This window comes from Phaethon aethereus, assembly GCF_964289735.1.
Source record: "Phaethon aethereus genome assembly, chromosome: 3".
Classification (NCBI taxonomy): Eukaryota; Metazoa; Chordata; class Aves; order Phaethontiformes; family Phaethontidae; genus Phaethon; species Phaethon aethereus.
In genome coordinates, this window is record NC_138576.1 from 95255616 (window position 1) to 95282073 (window position 26458).

A 26458-nucleotide genomic window follows, 5' to 3' on the forward strand; every position below is an offset into this window, starting at 1 on the left:
ATGAAGAGAAGGGCAGAACCTGAATTTAGCAGCCCCCAAAAGAAGCAGAAGAAGAGGCTAGAAGACTTGGGATTAACCCTCAGTTCTACTTCAGATGATGAAACTCAATTTAGTAATCATACTACTCAAGGTAAGGCTGGAGATAAAGTATATGCTGCTGCGGGGAATCTAAAATAACTAGGAATTGAACCCACGTCTCCTAAATCCTAATTGATAGCCTGAATTTCAGGGGCACACTCTCTCTTTAGGAGAAAAACTACATTATTTCTGTTCACAACCTTGGATTGGTGTCAATTTTTTTAAAGTTTTTAAAATGTCCTGTAAGCAGTTCGGTCTGGGAATTGTATGAATTCAGACATAGAAAATAGCACTTGCGGTAGATGACAAGTGCGTGGTCCAAAGCTTAAAAGATTCTTATAATATATGAGCAGCATTAATCTTTTCAGTCTCAGTAGTTATTTCTGTTTTGGAAACTTTCGGTAGCGAGGAGTTGTGGGTGTTGCGCCATAAAGAAACATGATAATTCCTCATTGTTTAAAAAAAAAAAAACAAACCAGTAATCTTACCACATTTTTGGGAGAAATTGAGATGAGTACAAAGGGTGCGTTGATTGGGACTCCCACATTACCCCTTACAAGGTGTAATGGTGTTAAACTAAAAGAGGTAGATTTAGACTAGATATAAGAAAGAAACATTTCACAATGAGTGTGGTGAAGCACTGGCACGGGTTGCCCAGAGAGGCGGTAGATGCCCCATCCCTTGAAACATTCAAGGTCAGGTTGGATGGGGCTCTGAGCAACCTGATCTCGTTGAAGATGTCCCTGTTCATTGTGGGGGGGTTGGACTAGATGGCCTTTAAAGGTCCCTTCCAGCCCAAAGAATCTATGATTGCAGCACCATCTCTTTTGCTGCCTCAGTGTGATTTTTTTTGGGGGTGGGAGAAGTTGTGAGAGCTCACAGGTGTTTGGTTTCAGAAAGAAAAACTGTTTTGGAGCTAAGTAAATTAATTGCTGACTTTTTCTCAAGTTAGAGTGTGCTTTCTCACCTGGAGCCTGGGATATACTGAAGATGAGGCAAGTGCCCTACACAATTGGTATCGCTGTTGCGGGGCACTTTAAACTCTCCCAGGATGGTCCTTCAGGTTGCCTCACGGTCATGCCAGCTACGTCTGATTTGAGATCTGATCTCAGCTGATCACGGCCTAGCAAATGGTGAAAGCAAGACTTGCCATGAAGGGACTTTCTTGAGATTCATGTAGTGGGTGTTGTTTTGAGGCACATTGTGAGCCTCTGGAAGATAAGACACATCTCAGAAGCAGGCAGCAAAGTTAATTGACGCTGTGTATTGGAGAAGCAGAAAGCAGTAGCTGACCCTAAAGCAAAATCCTTTGTGATCCTGTTCATATCTAAGAGTCTTGTGAAGGAAAGAGAAATGTAGCTTGTGTGATAGACATTTGAAAATCAAGATGGGTATATAATATTGCAAACAAAAGTTAAGTCATAGCCTTCCTTGTCTCGAGCTGGAAGCCTTGAAGGTTGGTACTGAAAAACTCTAGCATAGTAGTTATGTGGGAATACAAGTCCTGAATCTTAAAAGCAGATAGTTCAGCAACAAGGACTGAGGATACATGGAAAGGTTTTTAACTACAGTAGTATATTTCACTATGGTGTCTTTCATTTTCACTTCACTTTCTTGTAATGGCCTTTCTTTACTAATTACCCAGTTGTTTTCTGTTACTTATGCTGTTACTGATGCTTACTTTTCTGTAACAGGAAAATACAGAGATCTGTGAGTTGAGAGAAATAATCTGTATTTTTTTCTTAGATCAGAAAAATGTAAGAGAAGTTCAATCCTCCTTTCTAGGCAATTGTAATGTCTTTTTTTTAAACACTTCTGTGGAGCTAAATAATTACTTTTTAAGTGATAAACAGAAAAAGGTTAACTCTGCTAACAACAATTTTTGGCCATTATCTCAGGGCAACTTCTGTAGTTCAACTTCTAGTGATATGAAGTAGCACGGAATGATTTCTAGGACTCAGTGAGCAAGGGAGGTTCAAGAGGCAGAGGTCCAGTGAAGAGTGTGCCTGTGCTTGCTGTGGGTTGCTGCTCCAGTAGTCTGTATGGCCTGTCCCACAGCATTAACTTTAGTATGATGGATGCTAGCCAACTTTCAGGAAGGAAATTTGTGCCATTTCTTCATCTTTGTAGTGATAATACCACAGGAGAAGCAGAAGGATTCTGTGGGTTGTAGGGCCTCCCTTGCTACCCACCTGGTGTGGAGCAGGCTGTAAGACAAATGATATGACTACCACAATACCTGCCCAGATCATAGAATAGTTTGGGTTGGAAGGGACCTTTAAAGGCCATCTAGCCCAACCCCCCTGCAGTGAGCAGGGACATCTTCAATGAGATCAGGTTGCTCAGAGCCCCGTCCCACCTGACCTTGAATGTTTCCAGGGATGGGGCATCTACCACCTCTCTGGGTGACCTGTGCCGGTGTTTCACCACCCTCATTGTGAAACATTTCTTCCTTATATCAAGTCTAAATCTACCTCTTTTAGTTTAAAACCATTACCCCTTTTCCTGTTGCTACAGGCTCTGCTAAAAAGTCTGTCCCCATCTTTCTTATAAGCTCCCTTTAAGTACTGGAAGGCTGCAGTAAGGTCTCCCTGGAGCCTTCTCTTCTCCAGGCTGAACAGCCCCAAGTCTCTCAGCCTGTCCTCATAGGAAAGGTGTTCCATCCCTCTGACCATTTTTGTGGCCCTCCTCTGGACCCTCTCCAACAGGTCCATGTCTTTCCTGTGCTGAGGGCTCCAGAGCTGGACGCAGGACTCCAGGTCGGGTTTCACCAGAGTGGAGTAAAAGGGCAGAATCACCTCCCTTGACCTGTTGGCCATGCTTCTTTTGATGCAGCCCAGGGTACGGTTGGCCTTCTGGGCTCCATCCCAGTTACATTCAGCCCAGAGTAAATAGGTTTGGGCGTGTCACAACTGCAGAGCAGCAGCAAGGACTATACACCTCATACAGGCCTAGGTTCTTTCCAAGCAGATCCCAGGGTGGAACTGGGCGTAGACAGAACTTCATTGTTTGGTGCCCATGAAGGCTCTGCTGCATCAGTTTCAGGTGACAAAAGTTTTATTTTGAATGTCTGCTGTGTGTGGTGGTACACATTACCTTAATTGGATCATTGACGTAATTAACTTCTTCCTCAAACCTTTGTCTCTGTCAGGGTATTTTTAAACTAGATCGGTGTCTTCTGATGTTGTCTTTCACTTGGTTTTGTATGCGTCAGTAAACTCTAGAGTTGAAAAACTCATTTGCTGTAGTGAACTTGTGAATCCTTGCTACTGAGGTGGGTAGTGGAGTCAAATGGAAATTTAATATGGGGACTAAGGCATTCAGCTCTCTTCTTTCTTCAGTGTTGGCTATTTGGTAGATGCCTGTGTACTTGATGTGCATTTTCGGTTAAGTTAGGGATGTGTTTACACCTGTAGTTAGGTAGGAAACTTAGGAAAATCTAGTAAGTTTTATCAAGGTGCCAGTAACTGTCATTATTTTCAGGAGAGAATCTCTGTGGACTTTCTCAGCTCCTCAGGATCATTGCAAAGGCCAGGCCACACCACACTTGTGGCCTGCTCTGCTGCTATAATAGGGTGTGCATGGCCCTTGGGGGGCCTGGAATCCGTTGGCTCAGAGAGGTTGTGTCTGGCCCTGAGGCACAAGGGCAGATAACCAGGTGTTGGTTCCATGGTGTATTTTGTGTTAGACCTCACCTGTGTGTTGCCTGTAGCACATTTGAGATACTGAAGTGTCCTTTCTGTGAGCCTGTTGAGAGGATTTAATGAGTTGCACTGTTCTCAATGTGATTACTGAGATGTCTGTCTTCTATTTTCTTTTTATTTTCATACTCACTTTTCTTACTCTTTTTTTTTTGTTTTCAGAGTCTTCCAGTAGCAGCAGTGGGTCTGACAGTGAGAGCGATGAAAAAAGACCAGTCTTCAGCAATGAGTTCAAACAAGACTCTCTTGTGGAGGGTACTTCATCTCGCTATTCAATGTACAACAGTGTCTCCCAAAAGCTCATGGTAGGTCAAAATAGTTTTGGACCAAACTATTAAGACCTGATGACAGCAAAGTGAAAAGACCAGCCTGTTTTAAGAGACTTTGATTCTGATCCTCCTTGTAGCAGGGTTCTCTGCTTCTTTGAGCCAGCTACTGCGCAATCAGGGGAGGCTTGAGAGAGCTTCGTTGGAGGGAATTTGTTAAAAAAGAAAGTTGATTCATGTTCAGGGCCTGGGAGCAGGGAGGTCAATGTGAAGGGAAGGATCTCTGGGTCAGGCAGCTTGCTGAGCTTGAAAAGAGTCCTACTATGTGTTATTTTGCAGTGCTTGAGTTAACAAATTCTGTGATTGTCATTCATTCGTTTGGTCTTGGAGGCTGGCTGGCATACCCTTGTAGAATTATTACCTGAATTATTAAGGTATTTCTTTTTCTTTCAAGTAGTGCCACTCTGCTTTATGCAGGGCCAGAATTTTCTTGGAAAGGTAGGGAGTCATGAATGGTAGCAACTGTGACAGCTAAACTTTGAAGGTGGTCGCCATCCCCTTGGTTGTACAGGGTTCATGTGGGGAAGAAAGTACTTTTAGAAAGTTCTGAGAAAATGCTTGACTGTCTCTGTCTTGTGGTAGTCCCAAATTGGGCAACTTGTTCTTGAGTTGAAAGGCAATAGTAGGCTGTAGAGAAGAGGAGTCTCTTTTGGTGCATGCTGTTGTTACACTTATTTCCTGATGCAAACTTTGTGGTATGGTGAGAATCACATAATCCTGAAAGAATTTCCATTCTTGGTAACAGAGAAACAAAAAATGTTTTTTCCAAGGGCAGCAAAGAAGATGAGATGTATAGTTGTATACTACTTGAAATGTGACAGGAAGTTTGGGGCTCAGTGGGGACTGAATTCAGGTCTCCTTTTGTTCTGTGCTGGTGCTGTACTCACAGGAGCAGGGGTCAACAGTCATTCCATGGTGGTAGGCCAGCTTGTACCTACCTTCGCCAAGTTAGAAGTTCAGTCTTCTACTAGAGGCTGGGAAGTGCTAGCTACTACTAGGAATGGGAACAGGGAGATACTGCCTCTCAAGAAGGTGGAACAACTGCTGACCAGCAGGATCATACCTCTACATGAAAAAAGAACTTTCATCTCTTGCTGAGTTCAAAACTCAGGGGAATCCAAAGGCTGAGAGTTGCTGATTGTACCTCTGTGTAGATAGATCCTGTTGCTGATGATGCAGAATCTGTCCACATGCAGTTTTGGCACTGGGCTGCAGTTTGCTAATTCTAGCACAAGACTATCTTTCACTTGTAGGGTTCTCTCCTGAGCCAATAAGGATGTGTGCTTTCAGTTGCCATAATGCAGGAGCTTTTACTACGGAATTTGGGAGGCTTTTGTTTCTAAGAACTCATAAATTTGAATATAAAGACTGATGTGATATCAAATCTGGTTGAATGATTTGGTAGCATTAGGTAAGTTAAAGGAAAATAGTCCTTGATTACTAGATGTTCAAAATTCTGTCATCAGAAAACCGGTGTATAACAGGCTTGGTGGCTGTTGTATTTGGTGTACATATTTGAAGATCTGATTCAGAGCCAGGTAGGAAAGGCAATGGGAAAACACCACATACCTTTGTATAAAACCTGTCAGATGTTCTTGTGTTGTTTCTCATACAGACTGGTAATGGACAATGGTTTTTTTTGCTTCTCACAGGAAGGAGTATATGGATAACATTCATTCAAAAAGAAACTTAATCCTTCCATCTTTTATTTACTTACTGTCTTGTAGATGCATACTGGAGGGAGTGAAGTCGACTGCATTCATGCTTTTTGGTTTTGTTGCTAAAATTTATGATAAGAAAAGCCTGAAAAAACAGCAGTTAATGAACATATTTCTTTTAACCTCAGAGATGGGAATGTCTTTCAGGAACAGTGTGTCTGGCATTCCTTCTGAGTTTTAGGTGAAGTTTTAACTGATGCTTGAAATGTATGTGAGTGCATGTTCACAACAAAGAATATCATTACAACATGAATTTTTTCACGTGCCAGCATCCCTCCATGCTTACTGAACATTGTGATGAATGGCTTCAGGCTCCTTGCTACTTCCCCCTCTGAGCAGGCTGTTCCCACATTACTGAAGCTTTTGTAATTTGCTGTTGTCAAAAACATCATTCTTCAGATCTAGTTCTTTTGTGTCCTGCCTCAGCGAAGTGAACTCAGTATTAAGTCCTGAAAGCCACGACTGAGATTAAAAATGCTCAATGCCTTCAAGTCACTTCATTTTGTGACTTGTCATTTTGCCTGCTAGTCTTTGATCCCAGTGGTAGTACATAAACTCAAGTGCCCTTGCCTCACTGTGCCTCCTTTGCTTGCTTTGTAGGCCAAGATGGGCTTCCGGGAAGGAGAAGGTCTGGGAAAATACGGCCAAGGCAGGAAGGATATTGTTGAGGCCTCCAATCAGAAGGGAAGGAGAGGCTTTGGGCTGACCCTCAAAGGATTTGATGGGGAGCTCAATATTGATTGGCAGGATGAGCCAGAGGTAAGTACTTCCTGTTTTGAATCCCTTTTCTGTTGCTGTGTTTGGGATTTGCCGTCTGGGAATGATACTTAGTGCTGTCTGATACAACTGGCTACCATCAAGTGGCTCTGTTAGGTAGACCCAGGCCTTATTTTGTCCCAGAACAGCATGGCAAAACTTATTTTCTGTCATAAGTATTAATGTTCCATTCCTGTGTCTTGTCAAGCTCTTCAACAGGGAAGAACACTGGGAAATAGGAATAGATGTTGTCAGGAAAGTAAAGCCCAGTTTTGATATTATTCGTTGCGAAATAGCTGCTGTATATTTGTATTTAAAAAGGAAAAAACAAACCACAACACTGAATCCTAGGGATCTGGCAGCTGGAGTGTAAGCCAGAAGGTCACAGCCATTGTTAGTTCAAGGGCAGCGATGCTTGTTAAGTCATGTGTGGTACGTGTTATAGTACTTTGCTCTCGTTTCTTTGTATTATTTTCAGTAGTTGAAAATAAGATCAGAGGTCATTCCTTGAGAATTTGAGGAATTTGAGACCTGTTCTATAGGCTCATTGGTTTAGGTCTTATTCTCCAGTGTGTTTCTACAGCTCACAGCAGTTAAGTGTTATGTATGATTAACCCCTGTGGATGATACTACTGTAATAAATAGAAGAAGGTTAGTAGATATTATCAGCCTCTCTTTGTGGAGGAGTACCATCACTTTGATCTTAACTGCTAAAACAATTCCTTTCTAAGATTATAAAAATTGTTTGAAGCCTGAATTAAGTTGTGGAATGAGGGAGCCTTTCCCAGAAAGAACTGCGAGAAAGAATGTGTAAAGCACAATCAAGTAGTGTGTTTTTTTGACAACTGTCTCTTTTGCAGTGTCTTTAAAATGTGCCTTGAGAGTACTATGTTTTTGCTTTGTCGTGATTATTTATAAGACTCTAATGAGAGGAAAGTGGTGTGGGGTTTTTGTGATGGAGGTGTGTTTAATTTTTTTTAAGTCCAAACAAATAAGACATGTTTTAGACTAGGAGGAAGAAAACCCTCTTCTGGTTGGCCTTAAAGTCATGGCATAACCCTTTATGCTAGGACTGGGAGGCAGACTTTTGGGGAGCAATTAGTCATTATATTTTGCTAGCAAAAAAATCTTTGGCTCTTCCCATATCTTCTGTCTGCAGCCGAGTGCCTATGAGGAGGTGGACTGGTGCCTTGAGTGTACCACAGAAATCCCGGACGCCCAGGAGCTGAAGGAGTGGATGACTGTGGGGAAGGTAATTTAAGTCTCTGTACTTACCAGCCTAAGATGACGCAGGACTACTCAGCCTGTAACAATTGCCTTTTCAAAGAGTTGTAGAATAACTTAGGCTGGAGGGGACCTCTGGGGATTGCTAGTGCAGCACCCTACTTACAGCACGTCCAAATAGATCAGGTTGCTCTAGGCCTTGTTTGGTTGAGTTTTGAGTATCTCCAAGGATGGAAATTTCACAACCTGTTTGGGCATCTGTTTCAGTGTTTGATAACCCAGTTGACAATAGAAAATTTCCATATGGCTAATCGGCATTTTTTGTGTTGCAGCTTGTGTCCATTGTTTCTTGTCCTATCACTATCCCTCTCTGAGAAGAGTCTAGATCAATCTCCTCTATTTCCTGCCATCCCAGCAGTAGGATCTCCCTTCTGAACAAACTGTTCTCTCAGCCTCTCCTCAACAAGGGTGCAGAAGCACCTGCTGTATATCTTGGTGGCCCTTTTGCTGGGCTTGCCCCAGTATGTCTGTCTTGTACTGGGAAGTGCTAAACTGGATGCAGTATTCCACATGTGGTCTCAAGATGCCAAATAGGGGAGAATAATTTGTCAGCCTGATGGCTACGCTTTTGCTAATACAGCCTAGTATGTGGTTGGCAACCCTCATCCATTACTGATACATGTTGCATTCTGAAATGACTGATACCGTGCTTGCTAATTGTTGTCTGTGTTTTCGTCCTGTTCCAGAGAAAGATGGTGATTGAAGATGAAACAGAGTTCTGTAGTGAAGAACTTTTACGTAATGTCCTGCAGTGCAAGGTGAGTCCCCTTCTTTAGAGTAACTGAAGCTTTGGGGAAGCAGGTGAAATAAAGAATTGAAGAGAATTGAGTAGTTTACTCAGGTGATTGGCAAGAGCTCAGAACATCCTCTTTCACTGCCATGACACTGGTATGACCTTGCATCCTGGTTGTTGCTGTCTGTTCAGCAGCCTGTTTTGCACCTCAGCCTTCAAAGAGATGAATAAAAACAGGCTCCCTTTCTTAGTCCAACTGAAAGGCTGAAGACTTGAATAAGCTAAGGAAATAGGCTCCCTTTCTTTTCTTGTGTGTTCAGTCTTCCCTCCTGGATTTCGTCATGCCCATGTAAACTGCAGTAGAGTGTGTATATATGTATGAGAGAAATACCTTAGGCTGGGACAGCTTCTGAGGTGGGTAACGACATTATCAGGCTCTGGAGCTATCAGTACAGAATTCTTCAGTGTCACTAAATTTGCTTAAGGACTGGGGTGGCTTAGAAGAAGAGTGAATATCATTATGTCACAGAAAAACGTTCTGTATTGGTCAACTAAACCCTGCATGGAGTTTGCTGTCAAAGGAGAGAGAAGCATGAGGATAGGAAATGCTCATGCCTGCCTGTCCCTCAAGCCTGTGCCAGGTCCAGCTCAATTTTGTGTTTGTGCAGAGTGTATTTGATGAGCTGGATGGAGAAGAAATGCGTCGAGCCCGAACAAGATCTAACCCCTATGAGATGATCCGTGGAGTTTTCTTCCTGAACAGGTTTGCAGAACTTCTAGTAGTGTAGCCCCTTTCCCATTTATGTCCACTTTCAGCCTTGGGAGGCAAGGTTGAAACTTAGCAGGTCCCTATTTATGTGTCCACAGGGCTGCAATGAAGATGGCAAATATGGACCATGTCTTTGACTACATGTTTACAAACCCTAAGGACTTCCATGGGGTGAGAGCCTCTATTTAACTTTCAAACAGTGGTGCTTTCTCGGAGAATGGAGAAGGTGGGGAGAAAGGAGAACCCTTAGGATACTAGCTGGGAAAACAGGTGCTTAGAAGATAGTTCTTTGACTGAGTAGTGCAGTGTATGGTGTATCTAGTTTGACTGATGGGAGCTATTACTGGGTCAGTACAATTTCCTCAGTTTCCTTTTGCAGAGGCCTTTGATAAAGGAGCGAGATGCAGAGCTGCTCTACTTTGCTGATGTGTGTGCTGGTCCTGGAGGCTTTTCTGAGTATGTCTTGTGGAGGCGGAAGTGGCATGCAAAAGGATTTGGCATGACCTTGAAAGGACCAAATGATTTTAAACTAGAGGACTTCTATTCTGCTTCCAGTGAGCTCTTTGAACCTTATTATGGTACGTAGTGCATGTGTGAGTTTTACCTGGTGTTTTTGCTTATGCTGCAGCCTCTGTATCAGGAGTGGGGCTGGTATTGATACCAGTGTTGGGATCTAAGAGAAGCCCGTTTATAGGGAACCATTTTGCAAGGTAGAACGGGATTGTCATCTGAGAAAGGGGTTGAGATTGGTGAACTTGCATATCGAGTCACATTTCTGCACTGATTTCCAGTCTGCCTTGGAATGTGTCCCCTGTTGTAATAGTTGATACTTGAGTGCTTTACTTATCTGAAAACTGCATAGTGCTTTAAGATTGCTTGACAATATTTTTCACTGATGTCAGCCTGAAACACAGTGAGTGAGATGACTTATCATAGAATGGTTTGGGTTGATAGAGACCTTAAAAATCATCTAGTTGCAGTACCCCACTGCCATGGGCAGGGGTCCCTTCCACTAGATCAGGCTGCTCAAAGCATCATCCAGTCTGGCCTTGCACACTTCCAGGGAGAGGACATCCACAACTTCTCTGGGCAACCTGTTCCAGTGTCTCGCCACCCTCCAGTAAAGAATGTCTTCCTAATATCCAATATACATCTACCCTTTTTCAGTTTAAAACAGTTACCCCTTGTCTTGGTTTAGCCCACCTCTGGACTAAACGCTAGTACTTGCTTTATTCCCCGAAAACCCCCTCTCAACTGAGAAAAGGAAATTGGAGGAAAAAGGAAACTCATGGGTTCAAATGGGTCGAAATAGAAACAGATTTAATAAAACAATAAAACTAGTATTAAAATTAAAGCAATATAAAGTAGACAGTTATACTCGGCTCAGGCAGCGGTCGCGAGCTGCGCGCTCCCAGCTGTGCACGCCGCTGGGCGAGCCCTGCGAGCAGCGCAGCTCCAGCGCAGGGAGGGCAGGCCTGGGGAGCAGAGCGACGGGCGAGAGCCTCCGGAGGTGGCAGCCATGGAATGCAGCGCTTCCGTTGGCCAGCCTGGGTCGGCTGTCTCGGCCTCGTTCCTCCTAGCTGCGGCACCTGGCGATCTGAGGACCGCTAGAGGCCTTGATCGCTGTGGAAACCCGCATACCATGGCTGGCCATGAACTAAAACAAAGTGTCTTATCAGCTTCGTTCTCACAGTAACGGGCGCTGCAGTCGTCTCAGAAACGCAGCTTTCCTGAACAACAAACTGATTTTATGATTCTGTGACAGCAAAACCAGGACACCCCTTATCCTGTCACTACGCTCCCTGATAAAGAGTCCCTCCCCATGTTTCCTGTAGCCCCTGTTTAACTACTGGAAGGCTGCTGTAAGGTCTCCCTGGAGCCTTCTCTAGACAGAACTACCTCAGCTTCCTCAGCCTGTCCTCATAGGGGAGGTGCTTCAGCCCCCTGACTTGCACAAATATCTGTTAGCAGAGCCAGAGATGGAAAACTTACTTTCCTGACTGGCAGCGTGCTTCTATATCAGACCTCCCTAGCTCTGCTTTGATAATTGATTGTGAGCTCTTAGTAAAGATAGATAAAACAGATCTGGGCTAGAGGCTGTATCTGAATCAGTGTGACTAAATGAGCTTCTTAATCCAAAGAAGTTTAAGCTAACATGTTTTACCGTGCTTTGAGACAGACTAAGCAGGTTTACACAGGCAATTGCTGCATCTCACCTCATGAATGGTAACTTGTTAAGCTTGTTGGTATGTTTGAGCCCTCTATGTGCCCAGCCTTTAGGAACAGGAAGGGAAATACATGGATTGCTAGTATTCTTGCTTCTTATTTCTCACTTTATAAAGGAAACTTGAGTGTGACTGTCTTGTAGAGAAGAGGGTTTGCTTTTCCATTGTTGTGCTTTTTTTTTTTTTCCCCTCCACCACTCTGACTTTTGACTGTCGCTTTTGACACCTGACCGTGAACTCTTAGAGAATGGTTAGCACTTCAGGATTAAATCTGTTAGAGAAGGTTCATGGCAAGGGCAGCAAGGCAGATAAATGTGTTGTTCTAACGGTTGCAGCATTTGGATCGTCATAACTCACTGCAAACTGGTGTTCTTATGGAGAGAAGGAGATACCTGGAGAAATGAATAGCCCAATGACTTTGATGCATTTTCTTGATCCCTTTCTGTCTGTTATGCTATAAAGTCTAGTGAGATGTGTACAAACTCTTCCAGTGATGGGAAGGAAGTAGACTGCTGTGATATTTGTGTTGTGAAGAACGGTAACAAATTCTTGTGTCACTTCACTTACTGACAGGATGATTGATGAGGAATTTAGTTATCAAAGCACTATCATGCATCCTGATCTCTGCTGCTTTCTAGTCCTCCAGTTCAGTTAATAGAAGCTGTAGTTGTAGAAGATTTATAGGGACTAATACCACATAGAAGTTCAGGCTTCTTCAAAGTCAGAATTGGTGAGCTCTAGAATACACCTTAGATTAGTTTTCTAAAACAATAGGGGGACAGTGTACCTCTCTTTAAAGAGAGCCATATGGAAAACTGTATGAACATTCATGCACAAACCCTATTTCCCTTTCCCTACTCCCTTTATAAACTTGTTTGAAGGGTTTTTTTGGGGTTCCTTTTTTAAAATCCAGATTACGTTGTGTTTGGAAATAGAGTATTGTGTTTCTTTGGAATGATTTGAATTCTTAGTGGAAGGCTGCCAATGCACAGTGTAAATAATTTTGCCTTGTCTGTAAAAACGTCTTGTTAACAAGTGAGCTGTGCAGTGGGATTGAACCTTACATTTTGACTAGGTTCAGCTATGTGTCATCTACTTGGATGAGAATATTATGTTGTCATGTAGTCAGTTCTGTCATTTGTGTTTTGCTGAGGCTAATGTGCAAGTTGTCATTTGATCATGGTTATTATATGGCTTTGTTTAGCCCTGACCACACAATCTGAATAATTTTCCTAAATTAATAAGCATCTTTGGTGGTGAAGAAGGGAATGTGTTAATGCTTATTCGCCTATCAAGGTCTGTGTAATTTCTGACTAAATGTTGATTGAATACAATAGACTACCTGCACATACTGATCTTTTGTCTGTACTTGCAAACATGTTAGTAATTGTCTCCTCTTTTTCTGTTAGGAGAGGGAGGGATTGATGGAGATGGAGATATCACTCGCCCAGAGAACATTACTGCTTTCCAGAATTTTGTTTTGGACAATACTGATCACAAGGGAGTGCATTTCTTAATGGCTGATGGGGTTGGTCCGTTTCTTTTTCTTCCTGCATTAATGACTAAAACTGATACCTCAGTCTGTATATAGCAGAGTATATACATGTGTCTCTAGTTATAATATGAAATTCTTCAAGGCTTGCCATTAAAAGTCCTGATGGCAGTGTTTTTTATCTTAAAGAAAGAGAAATTATCATGATTCCATGATTTAGCTGTACAGAATCCTTTGCTTGACCAACAGATTTGTGGAGATACTAATCGTATGCTATGTGCTTTGCAGGGTTTCTCAGTGGAGGGTCAGGAGAATCTGCAAGAAATCCTAAGCAAACAGCTCATGCTTTGCCAGTTCCTTACAGCACTGTCCATTGTCCGGACAGGTATGTCTTATCCATTAATCTTCTTCCTCCTTCTCTAAGGTGTGGGTGGCATTGTGGAAGGATGCTGTACGATGTTATTAACATGCTATGAAGCCTGCTCTGCAGTGAGGCTAAGTTGCACAGAATTGAGTGTGTACGCATACATCTTGGGATGGTTGTCACAAAGCTAAGAGAACTGGCACAGAAAAACAAGATTATGTCTATTTTGCTTTTAATTAAATGCATGAGGTAAATACGTTAGTTTAAAGCTCTTTCAATGTGTTATGTAGCTGTCTTGTGCTATGGTCACTAGTGTGATAACTGGATGGTATATCTGAGTTTTATGGCACTAGCGGGACCAACTGCTTCCTGAAATTCTAGCAGGCTGGTTGGAACAGAGTGGTGTTTATCCAGTTCGTCCTTCCCTCTAACTTGTAGCTTTTCTCCTTTAAATCTGCCATCTCTGATCAGAACAAGATTATGTCTCACATTGTCTTAGCTATACCTCTTTGTTGCCAAATGATGGACACTACAGCTCTATCTGGTTTTGATTGCTCCTCTCTTCTGCTGAGTTTAGTTAGCATTTGGCACTGATGAAGAAGATAAATGATAACATAATGAGCATTTTTATCTTGTGCCCGATCTTTAGAAGTACCTGAGGCAATGATCTACTTAGCAGTAGTCTCAAATGTGATACGGTAAAAGAAGCAACCTTCTTTATGTCTTTCTTGTCTGGGTAGATAATAGCTCTGTAAGACTGACTGCTTTTTGCTTGGGGAAATTGGGAATCTTGTTTGAAGGCAAGAGGCAACATAGACTCTTTTTGTTCTAGATGGTGAGTTATTCTGTTTAGGCAACATCTGTTAGTTTTCTCCTCCAGCCTGTGGTTTCTTGTTGCACATTTCAGAACTCCTCTTCTGTTGAGGCTTTGGCATATCATGCTGCCATTCCATAGGGCACAGTTTGGGCCTGGAAGGGGAGGATGGGGATGGATAGGAGACTTGCTCCTGTGACAGCATGCATACTGATTTGATCCTGGTCAGGGAAATGCTTTTCTGTTTGCAGAGATATAGAGAAGATGCTTCATGGAGCCCTATTGGCCCACTTCATGAATATGTTTTAGATGCTGTTTACTTGTACAAAAACACTCTTACTAGTTCTGCAGAAGAGAATGTTATTGAGGTGCCTGGTGTCTCCATGTTTCCTTATAATCTGCTGGTGTCTGTGTGCTTCCTGTCTTTTTTCCAGGAGGACATTTTGTCTGCAAAACCTTTGACCTGTTTACTCCATTCAGTGTGGGACTTGTTTATCTGCTGTATTGCTGCTTTGAGCGAGTGTGCATCTTTAAACCTGTGACAAGCCGCCCTGCTAACTCAGAGAGGTGAGATTCTTGAGCATGGAGGACTACTAAAGAAACCTTCTCCTCTAAATACAGTGATAGATGAATTTGGGTAAGTCTAGTGGAAGGTCTGTGAACTGCCTCAATTGGCAGCTGTCTTGGAGGAGGAAACATTTTAGATGTTTAGCAGATTATGATGTTGGACAAGGTAAAGAAGATACTTGCCACGTTACCCTTTTGGGGAGACAGCAGTGGAATGAATTTGTTATGAATACATAACAAATAATGTGTTGCATGAAACAACTGTGGTTGCAGTGAAGCTAGAGCATGTTATGTGTGTTATTGTTGTACCTGCCAGGTTTGGCAGAATCGATTGACTACTTGAGGGAGATCTGTGGGGTTTTTCAATAGGGTTGAGTTTCCAGAGCATAGGAAATGTATAAAGACGTTGTGATAGGTGAGATTGCCCTTTCCTAGGGATATCAGGAAAAAAAATTCCCAGAGGAGGAAAGAATTCCTGGGATTTGGGAAACTGTCCTCAGAGTGTGGCAGGAAGGTTGGCTTTGTGGAAGAACTGAACCCACCTTCTCTTCCTTGCTCTGCAGGTATGTGATATGCAAAGGATTAAAGCTAGGGATTGATGATGTGCGGGACTATCTCTTCACGGTGAACATCAGACTCAACCAGCTGCGCAACTCTGATGTGGATGTGAATCTTGTTGTCCCATTGAATGTGATCAAAGGCGACCAGGATTTCTATGATTACATTGTCCAGTCCAATGAAAAGTGAGTGCCTATGGGCAATGAAGGCTGCTGGCTATAGGCAAGTCAACCAACATGACTTTCAGTTGTAGCTTCTTGCACTCGTGGAGGTACTTGATGCTGCTACACTGCTCTGCTTTTCTTCCCTGAGAGGCTTAGCAGAGCAGAGGGACTCTGCAGAAAGAAATGCTGTATACTGTTAGTGACTGTTTTGCCTCTGAGTATTGTGTAGAAAGGAAAGAAGGCTACTGCCTAGTTCTTTCCAGTGGTCTTGCTGTCACTTTGAATCATGTTGGCAATGATGGATCACTGCTGTGAATTTCAGACTGGCTTTGTCCTGTTGTCCCAGCAGTCTCCCTTGTTTTGAACAGTAGAACAATCTTGGTGGAGGCTAACTTGCTCCCTGACTAAAACTTGTCCTCTCTTTCAGCCACTGCAAAGTTCAGATAAAGGCACTAGCCAAAATTCGTGCCTTTGTTCAAGACACGTGAGTATATTCCTCTGGCTTTCGGTGAGGACTGAATTAACCTACTATAAATGAATTGCTTTGCCCTTCTTTAGTGTGTTCTTGATTTGAGCTGGTACTTGGCTTGGCCTTTGGAGCCAGGAAAGCGAATAGTGCTTTTAGGTAGCTCAGTCTGTGTCTCGTGAGTTATTTGTAGAAACATGTGGGTGGCTGGAGGAGTCCTGAAAGTTGATGGTCTATTATCACCTTTGTTGAGAAGGCTTCCATGCATTGCATGATTTCTGATTACCATTATTGGGCCTGCTTCTTAGCAGGAATGTAAGCAGAAAAGTAATTCCCAGCTGGTATGTTCATTTCTACAATAACCATCTAAGCTGGGTGTAGTTCATAGCTCTTTGTATTCCAGGGGCAATTCAAAGCATCTAAGTTATGTACCTAGAATTACCTAAAGCTTGTGATGTGAATTTCTTGCGTAAAACTAAAGCCATTGTATTGTATAGCTGTTTCCCTGGTATGACTTTCCTGTTCAGGTGTCATTCAGAGAGAATACCTAGTAGAAAGTTGAGCAAGTCTGATAGCCAGGAGTTAGATATCTAAGAGTTAATCCTAACATTGACACTGTTTTTTGTGTGGCCTTCAGCAGGTCTTCATTGCTATTTGTAAATAGGGCTATGTACTCAGCTCTTTGAGATTAGCATAAATTCATATTAATATATAACCTCTTGAAAATATTGATGCCCAGTGATACTTTCATGGGATGGAATAGTGACTAAACATGGGGATTGGAGATGGGTGGAGGGTGGGGAGAGAAGGCAGCATCCTCTTTTATGTAACCTGTTGCAGAACAGTGCATGTTTGTCATTCCCAAGCAAGACACCGAAAGGTGCAAGTTTTATAGGGCTGGGACCTGTGATTCTGCAAGAGCAAGGAGGTTTCACCATCTTAAGTCTGCTGTCTTTCTCTAGTACGCTGATTGAACCACGTCAGGCTGAAATTCGAAAGGAGTGTCTCCAGTTATGGGGGGTAAGTAAGCTGCCAAGCAGGGAGGTTGTGAAGGTGTCCTTGCTGTGGTGAAACAAGAATGGAGCTGCAGTACAGATAGGACTTTCTAGCCAGACGTTAAATATGTTGTCTTGTGTGAAAGTCAGAGTTTATGTAAGCAAACAGGATGTTTCTGATTCATTATGTGTATGACATAACTGAGCAGGCTTCTTTGCCAAAGTTGAGATTATTTCAGTGCATACAGAGGGCACTCAACACCTAGTTCCCAAGCAGCAGACCTCTCTAAAAGGTTTCGTTTTATGAGTCTGCATTTCTCTTTCCTGAGCTTTTGATTGTAGTGGGGCCACAGATAGTCAGTTTCACAGGCTAATTGTGTGTCTTCAATGAAACAGTATTTCACTGAAACATGCATGAAATCAAAGATTTAGCCTGAAACTTTCTGAGGTGGCCTGTTGTTTCCTGTGAGATATGGTGTGCCTACATTAAATTTGCAAAACACATGATGACCTCTCCAGCGACTGAAATCCCAAGAGCAGGAGTTTCAGGGGGCAGGATGTTCTGTCAGATATTGAGACCAGAAAAGTGCCTATGAACATGCCGAACAACAACACTTATTATCAATCATTTGGATTTGTTTTCAGATTCCTGATCAGGCTCGTGTTGCTCCTTCATCTTCAGATCCCAAGTCCAAGTTCTTTGAGCTGATCCAGGTGAGAACTTACCCAGAAGTTTGTTCTCAATCCTTTCATAGAAATAGAACTTTTCCCCATAGGAATTAAAAGAAGAAGAAGCTAGTCCTGGATTATCATTTCATGCAGAAGTTGCATTTACCTACCTATTGATGTATTGTGTCTAATTTGCCTTTCCCATACTTCGCTCTTTAGGGCACGGACATTGATACCTTCAGTTACAAACCCACTCCTCTCAATTCCAATACACTAGAGAAAATCCGCCAAGTGTTAGATTACCGATGTATGGTGTCTGGAAGCGAGCAGAAGTTCCTCTTGGGGCTAGGGGTAAGCACTGAGAACAGTCCGGGAGTTTTGCTGGTTCATTTCCATGCTACTATTCTGCTTTGCAGTTTCATCCCATCCTTTCCTGTCCTTAAAGGCCTGAAAAGATCCCCATCAACAGTCCCTGAGACTGCTAGTTATTTTATGTTTCTTTTTCCTGACTTCACTTTTTTTTACACTAATTAACCCTGCTTTTGTAGTTGTGGCCTACACAGAGCCCTGTACTCTTGCTAGTGTCTCTAATTATCTTCACTGTCCTTCTAAAGGTGTTCTATTTCTGGTTCTTTGTGTAGATATTAAAAGTCACTGGCAGATTAGAATCAGTGTTTTTGTTCCTTTGCTGTAGAGATTAAGATTTTTCCTTAAAAATTATGGCAAAGAAACTGCCTGTGCCAGCCTAGGACAAAAAATCTCTGAGGGATGCTCTACAATTAGTCAGAGGTCTCTCCTCTTCCCTTGCCCTCATGAAGCTTTGGCTGAATCTGACTCTGCCTTCTACACACAGAAATCACAGATCTACACCTGGGATGGTCGCCAGTCAGATCGCTGGACAAAGCTGGATTTGAAAACTGAACTGCCACGAGACACCCTTCTCTCTGTGGAGATTGTCCATGAGCTGAAAGGAGAGGTAGGAGGCTCTTCTCTCCCTTACCAAGCGGCTGCAAATATAATGAGCAGTTTTGCCTAGTCTTTGTAAGACATTGCAAAATAAATGTTCCATCTGTGCCAGGTGCAAGTTTTTTTCTATATGACCTTTAGAGAAACTATTTTGGATTAAGTTCCATCTTTCTGTCCAGTGCTAGAGATACGAGCTTTTAACATTATTTTCAAAACACTCTGGACCTGACATGCTGCTGTTGTTCTACATGCAGCAGCAGATGACATTGCCAACATGACTTAATGTGTTCTGTGGCTTTTTGGGTACATAACTGCCCAGTAGGGATTGCAGGCCTTAGGAAAAAGATTCTTGTGGTATACTCAGTGTAAGGTGTTGCTGCCTGGGAGTTTGGCTGTCCTCTAGCACCTCAGATGAGGGTGCTGTGGTACCTGATAAGGCACAGAGAGCTGGTGATGGCAGCTGTGGTCCTGCCCTTTCTCCCTCTCCTGAGACAGAACTGTGTAGTTGAGATGCATCAGTTCTTGGAGGATGGCACAATGGGCAGCAGGGAATTTGTGGACTTCTAATATCTGGAAAGGTGCTTTCTTGCTAGAAGAGAATGATGTCCTGTCAAAAAACAGGCTATAAATCAAAGCAGAAATAGCAACAGTCTCTGTATTGCCCTCCCTAGGGGAAAGCCCAGCGGAAAATCAGTGCCATCCACATCCTTGATGTCTTGGTGCTGAATGGCAACGATGTTCGAAAGCAGCATTTCAACCAGAGGTATGTGGGATCTGGAGAAGCTTCTTTCTTGAACATGAGTAGGAGTGACTGGGAGACAGCATTCACGCTAAAAGCAGAATGCTGAGCACAGGAAGATGGTGCATTCAGCTGAAACACCGCTGTAAAGATGAACTGTGAATGAACCTGCTCTGAAGGGAAATGTGTATAGCCTTTTCCAACTGTACCTTCTCTGTGTCAGAGAAGGTTGAGAGCAGGTCTAGCTCCTTGCGTAGTCTGGGGTGAGCCAGGCACAGTCTGGGTAAACTGAGCATCCTGGGAATATGAATGAGCATAACTGATAACTGGCTGAGGGAAGAGGATCAAACCTCTCTGTTTCCTTCCTTAGGGACATGATGTCTCTACTAGTTCTACTTTCCTGCTGATACATCATGTTCAGCAAGCATGTGGGCTTGCAGAGGAGGCTATGGAGACCCATTGCTAATGGTTAATAGGCAGTGTCACTGGGCACTGAACTGGGAGGGCAGGGTGAAAAAAGTCTTGCTTAGTACCCATTTGGCTAGCAGTGGAGGCAGTCTGCATGTACTGAAGTGTCGAATCAGTTATTCTGCTGAAACTGTTACCTACCTGCTGTGCCAAAGATCCCACTAAATTGCTGGATTCTCTTTCTGTTCTCATTCAGGATTCAGCTGGCGGAGAAGTTTGTCAAAGCTGTTTCTAAACCTAGCCGGCCAGATATGAACCCTATCCGGTGAGTGACAACTTCTTCCCTCAGCCTGGCGTGTTTTGGTTTCAGTGTGTTGGAGGATGAAGGTAAGGAGCTGAAGGAGAGTTAAATTTCAAGCTGAAATTCATAGTTCTGTTATGTTAAATGGAAAGAGTCTAAAAGCCCTTTAAATACAGAAGATAAAGGTTGATGGTGGAGAAGTTGTGCTCTCCTTTCACATACCAGACAGTCATGTTTTCATCGTAGGTGGATTGGCTGGTGCTGATTTCAAATACGTGCTATTGTAGGTCAAGCACCCAGTTGGCTTTATCATTGCAAAGACTTCTATGTCCTCGTCTGCCCTGAAGGGTCAGCAGCGGTACAGAGATGCTGACTGTTAGTAGATAAATGAAATGCTGACCAGCATTTACAATCTCCAAATGGATAGCCTGAGGAGAAGGCTTTAGTTACAATCCCAAGAAAGTTCCTGGCAAAGGGCTTCAGCTTTAGTTGCCTCCTGACCTTCCATTTCGTTAATTCTGCTACAGTGGAGCCTAAGAGCATCATTGTGCTAGGTATCAGATAGGTATTGTGGACAAAACAGCTTCTGTTTCAGAAGCTAGAAGTGCTGTGATATTGTGAGAAGCTGGAGGAAGGGAAAGAAGATGTTCTCCTTGGTGACTTAATGAAAGATAATGAGTAGGATCTCAATTAAACTCAAGACAAACAGACGGCTGCAGTAACTGGAGGAGCTCAAAATGTTGGGGAGGGCTGAAGGTGAAGTGAGGAGGAGAGCTGTAGAAATGGGTTGTAAGAGGGGTCCTTTGCTGCTCTTGTGAAAAGGTGTTCAAACTGTGCTCTTTGAAGCCTGATTCTTTTAACAGTGTATGGGAAATGAGTGGTTGGGATGTCTGATCAGAAGCAGTGCTTTTGAAACTTTCTGATTGTCTTTCTGTGTCTCAGGAAAAAAAAAAATAGTAGTTTGACATAATGATAAGAATGATGATTCCAAATCATCTTTACTGATTTTAAAAACAAACAAACAAAACCCCCCAAAAAACCCACAAACAAAACCAAAACAAGAAAGAGCTGTTTTTACCTCAAGGTAACCAATGAGTTTGTGGTGTCCCTGAGGATAATAACGGTGAAGATCAGGCAGTTTTGTTTTGCTGCAAGGCCAGCATGCTGAGGCCAGAACCTGCCTGGGGCTGACCTCATGGCAAAACAAAAGCACCCGACTTCCAGTGTTCTGCCTCTTCTGTGTACTCAGTCTGAGGTAAAAATGCACATCTTAGCAGTGAGGATGCTTGTATACTGCTTACAGCAACCCAGCTGTAAGTATGCAGGTGTCAGGTTTTCTCAAGCTGGCAGAAATAAGGCACTGGAGCATATGGTTGAGGAGAAGGGTGAACCTCAGTCATGCCTGACCACCTCATGCTGTACAAAATGAACTGCCTGGCTGCTCCCTGTAGCTGGGACAGAAAAAGAGGACCATTTTTAGGTTTTTTAATCACATTTTTGTCTTCTACCCCCCTCCCCCCCCCCAGAGTGAAGGAAGTGTACAGATTGGAGGAAATGGAGAAGATTTTTGTGAGGTAAGTGGTGACTGGCACAAATAAGAGACTTCAGGGCCCACTGAGGTTATCAGCCACCAATGCACAGGAACGGGAGGGATGTGCTGATTTATGCTTGAAGAGTCCTGGAGAAAGAGCCGTTAGAGCTTGTGCAGCTGATGATTGCTGTTTCTGAGATGCTGCTGACTCAGAGCATTGTCCTGCTGAGTTCTAATGCTGTAGATGTGGCCAATGTGCTTTACAACAGTAGGAGTAGCAACGGTGCTTAAGTTTGTATGCAGAAGTGGCTTCTCGGTGGCTTGAAAGATTAAGAGTTCATACCTGAAATGGGAACCCCATTTGGATTAAGTGTGGTAGATTGTCACAGATCCTTCATCGCAACACTTGATTTACTACCTGATCTAGACAGCTCTGACTGGTTTCTGTAGCCATGGCGGGGAGACAAGAGACTGAACACTCTCCAGGATGTGATGATTTTGTCCTGTCATGTGCAGTGCTGTCAGTTCACTGTGACACTCTGGAGAGGGTGTGCAGGTGGCATGTTGTGTGCCAGAGGATGGTAAACGAAGAAACAGGGAATCTCTATCACTGTCTTCTCAACATTTAGGTTAGAGATGAAAATCATCAAGAGTTCAGGGGGAATACCCCGGCTATCCTACACTGGCCGAGATGACCGGCACTTTTTGCCCACAGGACTCTACATCATACGGACGGTGAATGGTAGGAAGAGAAAGTCCCTGCTCTTATTTAAGTTTTCTTTGTATCTTCAAGTAAAAAGTATTGACCAGGCTTGCTCCTGTTCTAACTTGGTAAAAATTAATGGGAATATTCCAATGGCTAGAGAACTGTTTGCTCGTAATGAGGGTAGCTTGGATTTGGATAAGATTTAGGGTACTTATATGATAGGTTTTTCTGTTGCAAGTTGATTAGCTGTTGTGTGGGTAGTTCCGTTTATTTACATGACTGGCTTTCTTTTTTAATGAGATCATAACTTTTCATCAAGAACGTATTTTCCAGAGGAATAGCACATGGAAATACCCTATTTGGATATGTCAACTTTTAAATGCAGGGAGAAAGGATTTTTCTCAGTGAATAGAGAACAGCTTGGGAAGCAGGTCTTCTTGAAGGAAGGGAAGGAAAAAGGAGTAAGAGAAGGATCACAATTATTCTTATAGATTCCTGCTCCCTGCTTGCACTGTCTATTTATACTGTGCTTTTTTCCCTTTGCCATTTTCTGTCCGATCCCTGTGACTCTTCTGCAAGATCCCTGGACAATGGCATATAGCAAAAACTCCAAGAGGAAATTCTTCTTCAACAAAGTGACCAAGAAAGCGACGTATGATCTCCCTCCCGAATCCATCGCACCCTTTCAGTGAGTACAGGCCAGAGCTGAGGCTATGGAAGGACAGCTGTGTGTGAGTGTGTGTGTGTGTGCCTGGGTATTTGGAGGGGAGTTCAGGTGTGCTGTGTTCTTGCAGTCGTTTGCAGTGCATGCGCAGCTCGGTCACCAGCAGGGTGTGCTGCAGAAGCTGGCACCTTCTCAGACTTTGAGGAAACTGCTCACCTGGATTTGTGGATTTTGCAACTAATTGCTATGAATAACATACATCTCGCAACTTTCCCCCCTCCCGTCTGCAGCAGAGTACAAGTTACTGAACCTCCCTGCACACAGGGAAATGGAAATAGAGCCCAGCAAGTGTAATTGGCTGCATCTCTGTATTTTAAGATGCTTGGTTGGAAGTTGCTAATTTAAAAGCAAATCCCAGTTTGTTTAGCCCAGGCTTTGGAATATGCTGTAGGTAGCTGGGAGCTGTTTAAAGAGAGAGTGAGAGAGAAAAGCAGCAGCTCCTTGGGAAAGGATGGCGTGGCTTGTCATTGGCCAGTCATTAACACTGTGGCTGCTGAACCCCATCTGCATCTATTGAGTACTAGGCTAAGGCCATGTCTTAAGTACAGCAAATCCTGTGACACCTCAGGGCTCATGGGTGGAGGTGTTCTGCACACCTGACCCTCATGTAATCTCAAGATATGCCCTCTACCACCACTACCCAGGACTGAGCCTCTGAGTGAGAGCTTGATATGAAATATGCCTCCTGATTTTCTCACTTCGAATGTCCTTACTTACCTTACAGTAGTGCTCTTAAAAATCCTTAAGCTTTCCTTAATCAGCTAAATGGAAGGATGGGCTTAAAAAGCAGAGGCACACAATGCATTTTGCCTCCATATGTCAGGATGGTGTTAGTTCTACCAGTGTACTTGGAAGTAGGGCAGCATGAACCCGCATGAATGGCTGAGGAGGTGGAGGGAGTGCTTTTGGGGGACTCCAGAAAGGATGTGTTGTGGTGTTGTTAGTGAGTACTGATGTGTCTGTAATTAGCTACTGACATGTGCTCTTGTCACTATGGTAGTACTGCCTTGTTAGAACAGTAGCACTAAATAAGCTATGAATATTAGATGTCAGAAGCTGTACAAAACTAGAGGCTGCTGTGTCAGCAGTAATTAGCAGCTCTGTTTTCATTACAGCTGGGGCTATGTCAATGCAGTGAGGGAGGGCTGTGCTTGGTGGATGGAGTGGGAGATGGCATTGTAGGACCAGAACTCTCAGCAGCCAAGTGGAGCTTGGTTATTTCACACGAGGGGAAAGAGGCGATGCTAGCTGCTTTTGTACAGTGTGAAGTGCTGTTTGTTTGCAAAGCTCCATAGGACAGTGGTTACTGATTCCAGTAGGTTTGTGGTGAGTGATTAAATTGCTGCTTGCTGTTGCTGGCAGACTTTTGAAATTCTTCATTAAGGCCTTTCTGTTGCCTGCAATGACAGTTTTGTCCCCTCAGAAACTTGGGGGGAGGCAGGTATTTCCCTGATGACCTGACTCTTCCAGCAAATACTGAAGTGAATCTTGAGTGAAGCTAGAATTAACAAGTTTGTTTCCATGGAAATCTCTTAGGCTTGGAAGTTGCTGTACCTTAAAGGCTGTAGAGTTTGTAAGGTGAATGAATGCACTGGTCTTTTTCTGTGGCACCCTTTAGAGAGAATATCTCTGTATGGCTCCCATTGCAAGGGCAGTTGTCTCTGTAGTGCATTTTGTGGCTAGGATGACAGTGTTTTCCTTCCCATCCCCTGCCAGACTAATCGTGCTCTCCTCTCTGCCCACAGTGTCTGCCATTACAGCCGCCTATTCTGGGAGTGGGGGGAAGGTGTCAAAGTGCACGACTCTCAGAAAAGGCAAGATCCAGAGAAGCTGTCAAAGGAAGTTGTCCTGTCTTTCATCCAAGCGCACTACCCCTAACCCTGCACTCTTGAGGGGTGCATGGGGTGCTGAGCCCAGCTTGGATTCTTCAGGGACTAAAGAGACTGGGAAGGCTCCAAAACTTCTATCCTGGTTTTCTCCAGAGCTCACTTCCTGGAGGTGATCGAACCGGGGGGTGACATGCAGAAGGCACAGGGCAAAACTCTACCCTGGCAGTGTATATAAGAGTACAGCTCAGGCAGTGCCTGCTGCTGGAGTACCCATGGCTCCTGGAGCCAAGGCCTAACATCCTTTTGTCCTGAACTACTGCATGCATGAGGCCAAGTGGCTGGCAGCTTTCTTTGCTCCTGTTCAAACATTCAGCGAGTTTGTGGAGCTCTGTGTGTGCCAGAACTCTCTGGGCTTGTGCTTCCCTGGAAGTGTGGGAAGGAGCAGAGATGTCTTGGTGGCAGAGCTGGGCAACAGCACACTGAAGCGGCCCTGCATCTTTCCTGGCAGCTGTCTGTCTCCTCAGCCTCGTCAAAGGCTTACACTACCCAGTGGAGGTTAAGTCATTGGGGAATGCTAGCTTTGGGATGCAAGGATGTATTCTTGTTGGTGTCTCCAACACTTCTGCTTATCAAGGCACTTGGCTGGCCACTGGCGATTCCTATGTGATGGTATCCTGTTGGACAAAGGCAACCAGGTGATGAGTGGAGTTCCTGGCACAGACTTGATGTGCTCAGTGCCAGGGATTTCTCAGACCTAGAGAAGGAAGCTGCTGTGACAAGGCTTTCTCCTCTCCAGGTCCGTGACTGATCCCGAGCCAGCAGCCTGGGGTTTATTTGTGAAAGTGTCTATGCCTCATGGTACTTCTGAGACCAAGGTGCTTCAATTCTTGGTACCCAACACTATTACGCAAATCTTTAGAGAGGAATGCGGATGTGGGAGGGAAGACACGGGAAGGTTGGGATGCTGAAGGTCTTTGGAGGAAATGATGGGGAAAAAACAAACAAAATGGGGCTTCAGTGAAGAGATCTTGACTTTGACCATGTTGGTTAATCAGAAGAAATCCTGTCCCCTGACTGTGCCCACTGGAAAGGTTACCAGACTTTCCTTTTTACATGTCAGAATGGGTTTTGAAACCCTCCATGTCTCACTTGGCCCTGGAACTGCATCTGGGGTGAAGGCACAGAGCTGTGAAACTCTCAGCATGGTATTTGTGTGTCAGCAGACTTCTCCATGCACTGCATGTTTTACCTTCACTTCTGGCTTCCATGGCACTTTTGCCAGGTCTTCCCCATAAATGGGAAGGTAACATACAGTTGACAGTCGACTGCTTTTGGCCAAGCAGCAAAATGGCCCTTTTTTTGTTGTTGTTCTTGGCTTGTTCTTAAACACAGATTGGCAGTAGGGAGGAAACTGATTTAGGGGTTGTCTGAACTGTGCCTTAAAGAAAGCTATAGTTCTCCTAGAATCTATAGCAGTTGTTTAGAATCTTGTTTCTTTCTCTCCACACCCATATGTATGATTTGAACAAGCTTTATGTAGCAAGACATGGAAACTTTCACTTGTAGGTGCACGGG

The 26458-nt window shown here is 43.7% G+C and overlaps 1 protein-coding gene across 1 annotated transcript; it reads left to right on the top strand.

The window, feature by feature from the left end:
• CMTR1 (cap methyltransferase 1) lies at nucleotides 1-24932 on the top strand (the record flags this gene model as incomplete). Its single annotated transcript, XM_081997571.1, has 23 exons — nucleotides 1-130; nucleotides 3942-4084; nucleotides 6424-6582; nucleotides 7739-7831; nucleotides 8550-8621; nucleotides 9265-9359; nucleotides 9464-9536; nucleotides 9745-9943; nucleotides 13000-13118; nucleotides 13371-13467; nucleotides 14695-14827; nucleotides 15391-15570; nucleotides 15977-16033; nucleotides 16978-17035; nucleotides 17656-17724; nucleotides 17899-18030; nucleotides 18533-18655; nucleotides 19317-19408; nucleotides 20049-20117; nucleotides 21620-21667; nucleotides 22254-22366; nucleotides 22910-23018; nucleotides 24800-24932. 23 exons carry the CDS (start codon nucleotides 1-3, stop codon nucleotides 24930-24932), a joined length of 2496 nt encoding a protein of 831 aa, XP_081853697.1.
• Between the last annotated feature and the right edge of the window lie 1526 nt (nucleotides 24933-26458).